Genomic DNA, 14,472 nt, shown 5'->3' with positions numbered 1-14,472 from the left:
TTCTAGAAAAAATCTCGTTTACGTTTGCCCCCTTCCGGACCCATGTGGTATCAGAAGGCCCTTTCCTTAATCCAGCCGAGGTCGACTTGTTAACTGATAATGTAATGAACTCATTACGCTCAACCCTTGATTCAGTAGCACCACTAAAAAAGAGAGTAAGGAAAAAAGTAAGGCGTGCTCCATGGTACACCACACAGACAAAAACCCTCAAACAAGCAGTGCGCAAACTTGAACAAAAATGGCGTACTGCTAAATTGGAAGTCTTCCGCCAAGCATAGAAAGATAGCCTTATCACCTACAAAAAAGCACTCAACGAGGCTAAGTCAACCTACTATTCCTTGGTGATCGAAGAAAATAAAAATAATACAAAATTTCTCTTTACCACAATTTCCTGCCTGACGAAGAGCCACACTGAAGTAACTGAATCTATCCCTATATGCCTAAACAGTAATGACTTCATGAATTTTTTCAATGACAAAATTGAAACAATTAGAGATAAGATTAATAACCAATCAGTCTCACCAGATATTCATACTCCATTGCTGAACGGTAGCGAAAACATAATTGAATCACAGATGAGACGAACAACTTTGAATTAATTTACACCGATCGACATATTAGACCTCACTTCCACAATTTCCTCATCAAAATCTACAACTAGTCTACTAGATCCTATCCCTACTCATCTTCTGAAATCTGCTCTCCCTTTCTTGGATAATGCTTTGCTCCAGATCATAAATAACTCACTGCTGTCAGGGCATGTACCACAGTTGTTTAAGTTATCTGTTATTAAGCCATCCCTCAAAAAACCTACCCTTGACCCTAACGGCCTGGCCAACTATAGGCCTATATCTAATCTTCCTTTTCTGTCAAAAATACTAGAAAAAATAGTGTCCAAACAATTTAGTGCCTTCTTACATATGAATAAAATCGAAGAATTATATCAGTCAGGTTTCAGAGCTCACCACAGTACTGAATCAGCCTTAGTTAAAGTTTTTAATGACCTCCTCATTGCTGCCGATAATGGACATATATCAATTTTAGTCCTCCTGGACCTCAGTGCTGCCTTCGACACCATAGACCATGACATACTACTTCACATGCTTGAACATTTGATAGGCATTAAAGACTCAGCACTCGCTTGGTTTAGATCATACCTTTCTAACCGCAGACAATTTGTACAAGTCCACAATAATCCGTCTATCCAGACTATGGTAAAATATGGGGTGCCTCAAGGCTCAGTACTAGGGCCCCTGTTATTTTCTCTCTATATGCTTCCCCTAAGCTCTGAAATTAGGAAACATGGCATTAAATTTCATTCTTACAATTTCAATCTTTCATTCTACACAACTATACCTTTCCGTAAAAAATGACGAATTAACTCCGTTAGCCAAACTTGACACATGTATAAGATTTCCTGCTTTTGAACTCCGATAAAACAGAAGTCATGGTTGTAGGTCCTAAAAAGATGAGGAATATCCTATCCTCATCACAGGCTACATTTACTGATCTTCGACTATCCTCATCCACAAGTGTTAAAAATTTAGGAGTTACAATTGACCAAGACCTATCACTAAGTAATCACTTAAAACAGATTACCAAAACTTCATTCTATCACTTAAGGAACATTTCAAAGATAAGGAAGTCCTTATCCTTACCAGACGCTGAAAAATTAATCCATGCTTTTGTAACCTCAAGGATTGATTATTGCAACGCTCTGTATGCTGGCTGCAATAACACCTGTCTAAAGAGCTTACAGCTTATACAAAATGCAGCTGCTCGCACACTCACTAGAACTAAAAAATATGAACATATTTCCCCTATCCTGGCATCTCTATATTGGCTGCCTGTTAAGTCGCATTGACTTCAAAGTATTACTTCTAACTTAAAATCTAGACTTAAAACATACCTCTTTACTGCCTCCCATAGTTAGGTATGGTGTGGTGTGGAACTTCACCCATCTCGGGGATTTTGGAATGGACCACCCTGCTGAGTCCTCGTGTGACTGGCACCCCAGTCGCGCGTGAGATGGTGGTCACTGACCATACCTGCGCTGGTGTCGACTACCCCTCACCATGCCTTAGTTATGCAGCTATAGCATAGTGCTATCATGGACTTCTCATGTGCCACGCCGTACAACCCCCTCCCCTCTCCTCTCTCCCCTACCCTCTTTCTCTCAACTCTCCCTCTCTTGCCCATTCTCACTATGATTTACTGTAACAATATAAAGCACCACTGATCACTTCTTGACATTAACCACATTGATTTCGAGTAATACTAACCCACTCTAAATCTCTCTTTCCTCTTCCTTACTGTACCTCACTTGTGAGGTATATCATCACCAGTCATCAACCATCCGTGTGCCTGGCCCTCCTCTTACCCATCTCACCTGAAGTCCCATCCTTGACTGCTGTATTACTTTCCCCCTACCTGGATTCCTGGCCCGTACAGCCCCATCACCTGCCTATGACAACTCTGCCCGGATTCTGGCCTGTCTGCTGACCCACCACTGGCCCCCTCACAACTTTCTTTCCTGGACAATTCCGACGCCGGACTTATGCACTTTCTCTCACTAAATCATGATTATGCTTTATCATACCGGATACGTAATCATCCCACCTTTTGTAACTTTCACCTCAGGTGCTTTAAACACCATGTCCTATTCTCCACACCTGACTGTCATATGCATTTGTCATTGTTTATAGACCTTACTGTCCGTATTGACCCTAGGCAGATTGGTCAGGCACTTGAGTCGTGGATCTGCTCGAGGTTTCTTCCTATATGTATCTCCAATTCTAGGGAGTTTTTCCTCGCTCCTGTTACCCATGGGCCTTCCTTCTTTCTTTCTTCCTTTTCTTTTCTCCCTCTTTTCTTTTTCTCTGATTGCCTACATTCTGTAAAGCGCCATGATACATGTTTAATGTTTTGGTGCTATATAAACACAATAAATTGAAATTAAATTAAATTGAAAGTAACCTGTGGAAATATACAGCCATAGGAAACATGAAAGTGGGACTCAAAAAAGAAAAATGCAGGCTCATAAACAAGAGAGAGCTTCAGAGCTACTGTTAGTGCTTTGCAACAGAGACACAGGGCATGTAATGAGATCTGCACACACTTTGGTTTTCTCACACAACTCTGGAATCTCTCCTCCAGTGAAATACGCAAAGCAAGTCTCAAATTGCAGGGTGAGGATGCCGATCTACATGTTTGTTTCAAAATATTGCCTGCTCAGTTAAAAAAACAAACAAAAAAATGTTAAGCTACACTTTAAGCCAAGTTACTAAATTACGCCCTCCAGCATCTTGAAATTCTGGTCCAAGTAGCCATACTGTCCTACATACATACTTTCCACCCATTGCAGAGGCCACTTTGCAAGCATGTTTTGCTTCTTTAATTCATTATGACAGCTTATGAAGTTGTTAAGGTAACAGGTAAAAAATGCGATGTGGGCCGAAAAGCCGCAATATATAATACAGAGGGTCATGTGTGTTCCATTATAACTGAATAGCAATATAACTGAAAAACTGACTTCTTCATTTTGATTTATTTCTTTTGATTCTTGGACCTTTTACAGATGTAAATGAATGTGAGTGGGATCCATGTGGTCTGAACTCCACCTGCTCCAACAACACTGGCAGCTACAACTGTTCTTGCTGGAGAGGATACACCCCAATCAACTCATCTCTGCCTATTAACACCAGCAATCCATGTGTTGGTATGCGAGTTTTAGTGTCTGAATTTTCATGTGGCTATGTGTGCAAAAGTTTTAAAAATACGGTGATTCATGACAATAGAAAATGTACTACATCTTCTTATTTCCTGCATTCCTTGGAAACCACTGTGGCATTGAGTAGATTGCAACCCAAATTTATTCCGAAACAGAAATAAATATTTTTAACAAAAACACTTTTTTTTTTTTAGAAGTGGGTTATTCCAGTTAACTTTTAACTCCATTTTAGCTATAGGCCAGCTATATGTTAGCTATAGGCTAAATGGAAAAACCCAGTTCCAGTGAATTATGCTAAACTAGGCTAACAGTGTCAGATTGGGTTATAGAGTAGCACATGTCTCCGGGGTGGCGACAGCCAAATTGCAAGGCTGGTTCTCAGCCTGCGGGGTGCTGCTGTTTCTTTACCATCGCCATTACTTGGGAGCTGTTATATTTAGGTAAAAAACTTGCATAGGGTGCCTTTAAAATGCCCAGGTATTTCATGGAGTTCATGATACTAGGGCCATACCAGACCCTCCACCATATTTATCTTTATGCATTGGGTTCTTCTCGGTGTAGTCCTTCTTCTTTCCAACAAGCGCTGTGGGGGCAAGATAAACATGAGTCTTTGTCCAAGTAAGTTGATTCAGCGGCTACTTACGTATTCCTCTTCATCCCTAGAGGGGATTGAGGCTTTCGCAACAGCTCTCCATTTGTCTCGGTCATATGCAGCTCTTTTGTAAGGAGCCCCAAAAGGGACAGGGCGAGAATAATTTTTTATAGGTGGAAATTTATCATTTGCATTCATTGCACTTCTTGATCTCCACCACTAGCAGCTCATGATCAGATCCACAACTCTATAAAAGTTGTTTGCCATCTTCTGGCAGAAGTGATATGGTCTATCTGTGTTTTTGTCCATGTTGTTTTGTGAATGTTCTTGTGCTGGAATATAGTTCCACCAATCACCATGTTGTTGTGAGTACAAAAGTCATATGTTTTTTTTCCTCCAATTTCATCATGATAGATATAAATGAATGTGACTTTGATCCATGTGGTCCAAACTCCACCTGCTCCAACATCATTGGCAGCTACAACTGCTCTTGCTGGAGAGGATACGCTCCAACAAACTCGTCTCTGCCTATTAGCAGCAGCAACCCCTGCATAGGTGTGTTCCTCACTCTGTATAATGTCCTCATTTCACTTGTATTCTTAGTGGTGTTTAAAGAATTAGTTTGAGGTAAACACAACCTAGGGTCTATTGATGTATGACAACAACTTCACACTTTCATTTGGGGGCCAAATTACGTTGATCTGAGGAGTTTGGAGATACTGTAGAGCGTTGTTTACATGAGCAATGAAATGAGTTATAGATTGTAGTAGTGGGCATGGAGCCACGTCAAAATAAATCACTATTTTAAAAATAGCCTTATACTTCGGTGGTAGTGTGGAAAGGATCTATACAGACAGATTGAAGTATTTTAAACTTTGAAGGACAGACATGTCCTTCTGTCCTTACATGTGGTCTGAACTCCACCTGTGCCAACACCATTGGCAGCTACAACTGTTCTTGCTGGACTGGATACACCCCAACAAACACATTTTTGCCCATTAACACCAGCAATCCATGCATAGGTATCTAGCTCTTTATTTTGATTTCATTGTATCTGGATTTTTCCAGGCTACAGATACGTGGCCAAAGTATAACAAATATTCAAACAATTTGGTTTTGCAACATTTGCATGCCCGGTCTGATTTCTGAGTATGCCTTTGTTTGGCTACATTACCATGGCTCCATGTGGTCATGTAAACAAAATTCAAACCAAAACACCCACACCTTAGACAAAGCTATGACACTTTGTAACTACAGTAAATAAGTCAGTCTTTGCTCCTTTCCACACCCAATGCCACCTTCTATCCCTGCCCGACTGCCATCGCCATACCACCCGCCCACCCCCTCTGTCTCTCTCTCTCTCTGTAGGCCACTCTGAATGCATCAGAGTAAAAACATTAGAAATATTATTACTACACAAGTCTCTTGCATGATGTTCAGGAATGGACAACTAACCATTTCTGATCTGAATGGCAAATCAAGAAATATTGACTAACCTCTTGTAGACCCTGCATAGTGTGACGAATTTCCAGTATACTAGCATCATAGTTGATTGATAGCGGTCACAGATCGACCCACTTTCACCAAAAACATGTTTTTTCTGTCTTCATACAATTACTGACACATTTAGGGAAATATTGTTTGTCGCCGCAATTACAGTTACAGTGAGTGTAAACAGACATTAATATTACCGCTTCAAACAAGTCTTTGCAAGAATTGGTATGGTGTTAGAGATGTCCCATCAACAGCTGATGGGAACAGATCCTAACTTTATACAATAGGCTTTTGGGTAGTTACAGTATATGAAGAATGTATGTAATTGTTAAGTTCACTTTGTTGTAGCTAGTCTCAGCCCTTTACCTCCTGTAGAAGGTAGTGCATAATTTCATCACCAAGTCAAGGGGGGCATGTCCCCCCTCAAAGTATATTACGGCCTTGGCATATACCGTATTCATAGTCATTCTTAAAATCGTTCCTGTGTATAGAGGGATTATTTACTAAATAAATTCTGCATTTTTACCCACATAAATTAGTTTTTTTCTCTTATAGATGTAAATGAATGTGACTTTGATGCATGTGGTCAAAACTCCACCTGCTCCAACATCATTGGCAGCTACAACTGCGCTTGCTGGAGAGGATACGCTCCAACAAACTCGTCTCTGCCTATTAGCAGCAGCAACCCCTGCATAGGTGTGTTCCCCACCTTGTATAATGTCCTCATTTCACCTGTATTGATGTACTCTTTCAAATCGTAGTGCTCATTGCCGATGCTTTGACTTTCCACATGCATTTAAGGCATTTTTTGTGCAGCTCCACTGAAGAGTTATCTAAGATAAACATAATTATTCTGTAAAGAAGCAAGGAAGTATTTTAGTTCCAAACACAATGCATGCAGTGTATTGCTATTATTTCTTTTTTTGACAATGACACACTTGTATTTTGCATTACGGACTGTTACAGGTCCTGTTCAACTGTACAAGTACAGGGTTGAGATTGAGATGGAAACAGTAGATGCTGACCAACTGAAGATGGAGTTGTCTGAACTTGACCTTCCTCTCCCACTCGCAACAACTGAACAAGTTGAGATCACTGACATCAATGTCACAACAGGTGAGAATAACATCTCATTGAAAAAAGAAAGAGAAAAGATAAATTGATTTGCATTTCATTGACTGAAATAAGTGTATTTAATTATAGACTGTTCATTTCTTTGTCAGTGGGCAAACATAGAAAATCAGTGTGGGATCAAATAATTATTTCCTCCACTGTATATATGTAGGCTAATGTGTTTCATTAATTGACATTTTGGTCCTCTGAAACGCTCAAGAAAGCATCATGAATGTGTGCTCACCGTATACGTATTTATACAACAATTGGGTTCTATGGAACTATTTATTATGACCGCCGCGCAGCGAAGCGGTCAGTCAGATTTTTTTTTTGTTCTTTTTCGCATGTCCAAATTTCCGTCAAGGATTCCAGGGACACTGAAAGACCGGGGTGGACGAAACTTGGTGGGCATGTAACCCCATATGGATAGCATGGAACCATCGTTTTTCGTTTTGATCTGTAGCCCCCCCGCTGGACTGCACCCCCCGAAAGGAGGGTAGGGCAGACACAGTTTTCTGTGAATATCTCGAGAACCGTAAGGTTTAGGAGGACCATTTTTTTTTGTATGTTGATCTCAAGGGGCCATGTCAACCCATTCCATAACCACTCATTTCATGTATAGCGCCACCTAGTTAAACACAAAAAAGTAAAAATGAGGTGATGTAATCACAGGTATCTGTGACCTAACATAGTCAAAACTGCGCGAAATTGGAAGTGTAGGATCATTATGACACCCTCTGAATGCACGCCAAGTTTCGTGGAATTCCGTTCATGGGGGGCTACATAATAAATTAATTTATGTTACTATACACCAACTGGCCTGTAGGTGGCCGGAGACAGTTTTCTGTGAATATCTCGAGAATCGTAGGGCCTAGGAGGTCCACCTTTTTTTTGTATGTTGGTCTTAAGGGGGCATGTCAACCCATCCCATTACCACTTATTTCATGTATAGCGCCGCCTAGTTAAAAATTAAAAAGCAAAAAATTAGGTGTTTTCATCACAATATCTCTGGCTGACATGGTCAAAACTGCACGAAATTGAAAGTGTAGGATCATTATGACACCCTCCGAATGCATGCCAAGTTTTGTGAACTTTCGTTCATGGGGGGCCTTACAATAAAATAATTTATGTGTACATTTAGTGACCGTGTACTTGTGTACAACAAGGATTCCCGGGACACTGAAAGACTGGGGTACACGAAACTTGGTGGGCATGTAACCCCACATGGATAGCATGGAACCATCGTTTTTCGTTTTGATCTGTAGCCCCCCCGCTGTACTGGACCTCCCGAAAGGAGGGTAGGGCAGACACAGTTTTCTGTGAATATCTTGAGAACCGTAGGGCCTAGGATATTTTCGTATGTTTGCCTCCAGGGGTCATGTTAACCCATTCCATGTGCACACATGTGCATAAACAGATACACACGCACACGCATACATTCACAGTAATCATACGTATGACACATACTCACACAGTAGACATATGTACGCATGCATGCACATGTACAAACACACATACGTAGGCAAACACACAAGCACGCACACACACACACACACATAAACATAAACGTGTACACGCACACATGCACACAATTCAAGAATTTCTCAGAATTATGAACAGGCAAGATGGGGGTGGGGTTGTATAAAATGAATTTTACATGTGAAATCTATGAACTAATCATGTTTTGGTACTTGTTGTCTAGCAGATACCAGTGAGAATTGAGTGTGGATAATGCAATTTAGTGAGACAGTTAGAATCAAATAGGCCTTTCAGCGTGATTTATTTTTGTGGAAAAAATGTGCTGGACTGGGCGGCGGTCATATTTTGTACCGCTCTGCGGTACATCTAGTTGATGGGGAAGTAGCCTACATCACATAAGCTTCAAATACGCTACACGTTATCTGGGTAGCCTAGTTATAAAGTTAAATGTTGCTGGCTTCGTTTGTCACGAAGAGACCGCGCATCAGGCTACTTAGCCTACTAAACGAGACCATAACCGAGGTATAGGCTATGAGTCTATGATATCAAAACGGTTGTCTAGGTTAGCGGCAAGTTATTAACCATGCCTTGTTTTTAGTGCATCGTAGATGCTTGTGTTCATGGCCATTCATATATATCGATGGGGAAGTTCATCACATAGCCTACAAATACACATCATGTTATCTTTGTAGTTAGAAAGTTTAATGTTAGAGAGGTGAATGTTGCTAGCTTCATAGTAGGTTCACAAAGTGACCACGCGCCAGGCTACTGAAGGAGACCGTAACCGAGGGTATGAGTCTAATCAAACGGGTGTTATCGCAAGTTTGAGTTATCAACCGATCGCAGAAACCTATTTGTTTCTCGTGCATTAGGTGACTGTGTAGCCTACATAGAGGTTCATAGGCTACATTACCGATGGATATAAAATACAAGTACACGTCATGTTATCTTGGTAGTTATGTTAAATGAGATGTTTGTTGGTAGGCTGTGAGGACTGTACAACAGGTTAGAGACCGTAACCGTGCTAATGCATGAGTAATCAAACGGGTGTCTAGGTTCTTGGTAAGTTGAGTTATCAACTGATCCCAAAAGCCTTTATGTTTCGTGCATCTTGGAATTGTTCATTGAAATTCATATCCTAAATTACAAAGGGGGGAAATATTATATGACAGGCTATGTTATCTTGGTAGTTAAGTTAAATGTTAGAAGTGAATAGGCTATTGGTAGGCTCACGAGGACACCGCGCGCACAGCTGACTACTGAACAAGACCGAATGTAGGCTAACCATGGGCAGTGCTTCAGTCTAGTGTAGGTCAATATGAGTGTGTATGTCAGCTAATTTCAGAGACACGAAGAGCATGACATTTGCAGCTCGAGGCTACATGTCTTGGAGCGATATGGCGGGGGAAGTAACGCGCGATATAACCCCCCCGTCGCGCGAACCGGTGACCGAATCTATTAACTCGGTAGGCCAACCAACAACCGTCTGGTTGAACCGACTTGCGTATAAGAGTCGGTTGTCCCATCACTACGGGAATGTTGGTTACCTAGCAACCAAGAAGCTGTCAATGGACCCTTTCAACAAGGTAAACAAAAACAATGCTTGAACGTTCTATTTGGGCCCCAATCTACTTCCTCTGCATTAAGATAACATATGGAATGTTCAAAAGGAAGTCTTGTGGGGCCAAATATGATGCTGATAATGGAACTCTCTTGAAAGGGTCCATTGAAAAGCGAACTTTTTTTTTGATGCGTAAGAAGATGTCGAAATTAACATTTTTAAACAATAATGGGGTGTTCAGATTATTTACTTTGTGGTAGAATTGTTGTATAAAAGCAATATAGCACTCGTGATCGTGGGATTGGTCATGGATATTCCCACGGGTGTTGTTCGGCCGTAGCCACGAGGCCGAGCAACTATATTGCTTAAATAAATTATGAAATCAATGGACAGTTAGTCACACTGCTTTACATCCATAACATAAGAGTAACTGATTGTCCATCATCCATCAGTGTGTTACTCAAACACGAGTGGATATCGGTGTGTCTGTGAGGAGCAGTATGCCTGGCCCCATGACAGCTGTATCACTTATGGAGCCTGTGATGAGTTCAGCGAAGGCACCTGTGGATGTCTTAATGGTTTACCGACAAATGGGCCGTTCTGCCAGAGAGGTTGGTTCATATACCCTTTCATTTACTTGAGCTGTTGCCCAGGTGTGGTATGCAAAGCCACAAAGGATTGAATTCAATTTAAAATTCAGGTCAGAAGGTCAGAAGATCCAGGTCAGAAGATTTCATATATTTTCTACACACATATCTATAACTTGTTTGTTCCTACATTAGTTTCCCAATCTGTTGTCCATGTTTTTTTCACTGTTGATAGATGTAAATGAATGCGACTTTGATCCATGTGGTCTGAACTCCACCTGTGCCAACACCATTGGCAGCTACAACTGTTCTTGCTGGAGAGGATACACCCCAACAAACACATCTTTGCCCATTAACACCAGCAATCCATGCATAGGTATCTAGCTCTTTATTTTGATTTCATTGTGTAACTAATTTTTTGCCTCAAGTGTGTGTTTCTGTGAGTAAAGCCTCTCTGGGACTATTACTATGTCCCATATTCATAGTCCCTCTTAAAACAGTTATTTACTCAATAAATTCAGTATTTTTGTCCAAATAAATTAGAGGTTATTTTTTCTTTAAAGATATAAATGAATGTGACTTTGATGCATGTGGTCTAAACTCCACCTGCTCCAACTCGGTTGGCAGCTACAACTGCTCTTGCTGGAGAGGATACGCTCCAACAAACTCGTCTCTGCCTATTAGCAGCAGCAACCCCTGCATAGGTGTGTTCCTCACTCTGTATAATGTCCTCATTTCACTTGTATTCTTAGTGGTGTTTAAAGAATTAGTTTGAGGTAAACACAACCTAGGGTCTATTGATGTATGACAACAACTTCACACTTTCATTTGGGGGCCAAATTACGTTGATCTGAGGAGTTTGGAGATACTGTAGAGCGTTGTTTACATGAGCAATGAAATGGGTTATAGATTGTAGTAGTGGGCATGGAGCCACGTCAAAATAAATCGCTATTTTAAAAATAGCCTTATACTTCGGTGGTAGTGTGGAAAGGATCTATACAGACAGATTGGAGTATTTTAAACTTTGAAGGACAGACATGTTACAATATGGGCTGTAAATTAAGTCAGTGTAATTACCTTCCTCAGTGTTCTGGTAGCTTCTTGCAGCGATGCGCATACTGTATATGGTTGAACGTGATGCATGTATACAATACAAATATGAGTTACGTTCAACCAGATCTGCGTATTTGCGCAACACTGCAGGAGGTCAAACGTGCCCACTGATTTGAAGCTACCATATTGAACCTGGTCAGTGGTTTGAAAATTGCTATTTATTTTGATGTAGCTCTATGCCTGTTGCTAATGCAAATAATGTTGTAGCTCAAAACTCCTCCGATTAATGTAAGTTTACTGCCAAATAAAATGTTTAACTCATTATTATTCATAAATAGACCCCTAGATTGTGTTTACAGCAAACCAATCCTTTAAGCAATATGGCTCAAGGCAGAGTTGGGTGGGTAAAGGAAATACCTTTAGATGTGGTTTTGCCATATAAGGCATAAGGAAAGACACTGTTGCATTCTGCATTACTATCCCTTACAGGACCTACAGAAGTGTACACATATGAGCTTGATCTTGTGATGAGAACAGTAGATGCTGACCAACTAAAGATGGAGTTGTCTGAACTTGACCTTCCTCTCCCACTCACAACAACTGAACAAATTGATATCACTAACATCAATGTCACAACAGGTGAGAATAACATCAGATTGAAAATGCATTTTGTATTGACAAATGACGTTACGTAAGTACGTACTTGACATATTATTCATATTATATTCACATAGTTGTATGTGCACCAGAAAGCCTCATGAAAGTTTCATTACTGTATACAAATAATGAAATCAAGTTGCAGTGAGTCGTGCGTCTCCACAACCATAACATGATAGTACCTTATTGTCCATCGTCCATCAGTGTGTTACTCAAACACGAGTGGATATCGGTGTGTCTGTGAGGAGCAGTATGCCTGGCCCCATGACAGCTGTATCACTTATGGAGCCTGTGATGAGTTCAGCGAAGGCACCTGTGGATGTCTTCATGGTTTACCGACAAACGGACCGTTCTGCCAGAGAGGTCGGTTCATATACCCTTTCATTTACTTGAGCTGTTGCACAGGTTTGGTACAGTATGCAAAGCCACAAAGGATTGAATTCAATTTAAAATTGAGTATGTCAGTAAAGATATGAGCAAGGCAAAAAAACAGCCACACTTGCCACAAAAATGTTTTTGGGCCCTTTCAATCAGCCTGTGCATCCAGGTCAGAAGATTTCATATATTTTCTACACACATATCTATAACTTGTTTGTTCCTACATTAGTTTCCCAATCTGTTGTCCTTGTTTTTTTCACTGTTGATAGATGTAAATGAATGCGACTTTGATCCATGTGGTCTGAACTCCACCTGTGCCAACACCATTGGCAGCTACAACTGTTCTTGCTGGAGAGGATACACCCCAACAAACACATCTTTGCCCATTAACACCAGCAATCCATGCATAGGTATATAGCTCTTTATTTTGATTTCATTGTGTAACTAATTTTTTGCCTCAAGTGTGTGTTTCTGTGTGTAAAGCCTCTCTGGGACTATTACCATGTCCCATATTCATAGTCCCTCTTAAAACAGTTATTTACTCAATAAATTCAGTATTTTTGTCCAAATAAATTAGAGGTTATTTTTTCTTTATAGATATAAATGAATGTGACTTTGATGCATGTGGTCTAAACTCCACCTGCTCCAACTCGGTTGGCAGCTACAACTGCTCTTGCTGGAGAGGATACGCTCCAACAAACTCGTCTCTACCTATTAGCAGCAGCAACCCCTGCATAGGTGTGTTCCTCACTCTGTATAATGTCCTCATTTCACTTGTATTCTTAGTGGTGTTTAAAGAATTAGTTTGAGGTAAACACAACCTAGGGTCTATTGATGTATGACAACAACTTCACACTTTCATTTGGGGGCCAAATTACGTTGATCTGAGGAGTTTGGAGATACTGTAGAGCGTTGTTTACATGAGCAATGAAATGGGTTATAGATTGTAGTAGTGGGCATGGAGCCACGTCAAAATAAATCGCTATTTTAAAAATAGCCTTATACTTCGGTGGTAGTGTGGAAAGGATCTATACAGACAGATTGGAGTATTTTAAACTTTGAAGGACAGACATGTTACAATATGGGCTGTAAATTAAGTCAGTGTAATTACCTTCCTCAGTGTTCTGGTAGCTTCTTGCAGCGATGCGCATACTGTATATGGTTGAACGTGATGCATGTATACAATACAAATATGAGTTACGTTCAACCAGATCTGCGTATTTGCGCAACACTGCAGGAGGTCAAACGTGCCCACTGATTTGAAGCTACCATATTGAACCTGGTCAGTGGTTTGAAAATTGCTATTTATTTTGATGTAGCTCTATGCCTGTTGCTAATGCAAATAATGTTGTAGCTCAAAACTCCTCCGATTAATGTAAGTTTACTGCCAAATAAAATGTTTAACTCATTATTATTCATAAATAGACCCCTAGATTGTGTTTACAGCAAACCAATCCTTTAAGCAATATGGCTCAAGGCAGAGTTGGGTGGGTAAAGGAAATACCTTTAGATGTGGTTTTGCCATATAAGGCATAAGGAAAGACACTGTTGCATTCTGCATTACTATCCCTTACAGGACCTACAGAAGTGTACACATATGAGCTTGATCTTGTGATGAGAACAGTAGATGCTGACCAACTAAAGATGGAGTTGTCTGAACTTGACCTTCCTCTCCCACTCACAACAACTGAACAAATTGATATCACTAACATCAATGTCACAACAGGTGAGAATATCATCAGATTGAAAATGCATTTTGTATTGACAAATGACGTTACGTAAGTACGTACTTGACATATTATTCATATTATATTCACATAGTTGTATG

General features: G+C 40.4%; 1 protein-coding gene across 2 annotated transcripts in view; it reads left to right on the top strand.

Annotated features, from left to right (window-relative positions):
- LOC121712342 (fibrillin-1-like) overlaps window positions 1-14,472 on the top strand; it is a 178,556-nt gene that overhangs the window by 126,461 nt on the left and 37,623 nt on the right. For both annotated transcript variants that reach the window (XM_042096540.1, XM_042096538.1), the window contains exons 25-34: window positions 6,372-6,512; window positions 6,783-6,932; window positions 10,422-10,580; window positions 10,792-10,932; window positions 11,120-11,260; window positions 12,099-12,248; window positions 12,471-12,629; window positions 12,914-13,054; window positions 13,242-13,382; window positions 14,221-14,370. In XM_042096540.1, the coding sequence (XP_041952474.1) occupies window positions 6,372-6,512; window positions 6,783-6,932; window positions 10,422-10,580; window positions 10,792-10,932; window positions 11,120-11,260; window positions 12,099-12,248; window positions 12,471-12,629; window positions 12,914-13,054; window positions 13,242-13,382; window positions 14,221-14,370 (1,473 nt within the window). The remainder of the gene's footprint in view (window positions 1-6,371; window positions 6,513-6,782; window positions 6,933-10,421; window positions 10,581-10,791; window positions 10,933-11,119; window positions 11,261-12,098; window positions 12,249-12,470; window positions 12,630-12,913; window positions 13,055-13,241; window positions 13,383-14,220; window positions 14,371-14,472) is intronic.

This window comes from Alosa sapidissima, chromosome 6 (genome assembly GCF_018492685.1).
Source record: "Alosa sapidissima isolate fAloSap1 chromosome 6, fAloSap1.pri, whole genome shotgun sequence".
NCBI lineage: Eukaryota > Metazoa > Chordata > Actinopteri > Clupeiformes > Clupeidae > Alosa > Alosa sapidissima.
The sequence above is the reverse complement of the archived record's forward strand: the minus strand, read 5'-3'. Positions and strand labels throughout refer to the sequence as shown.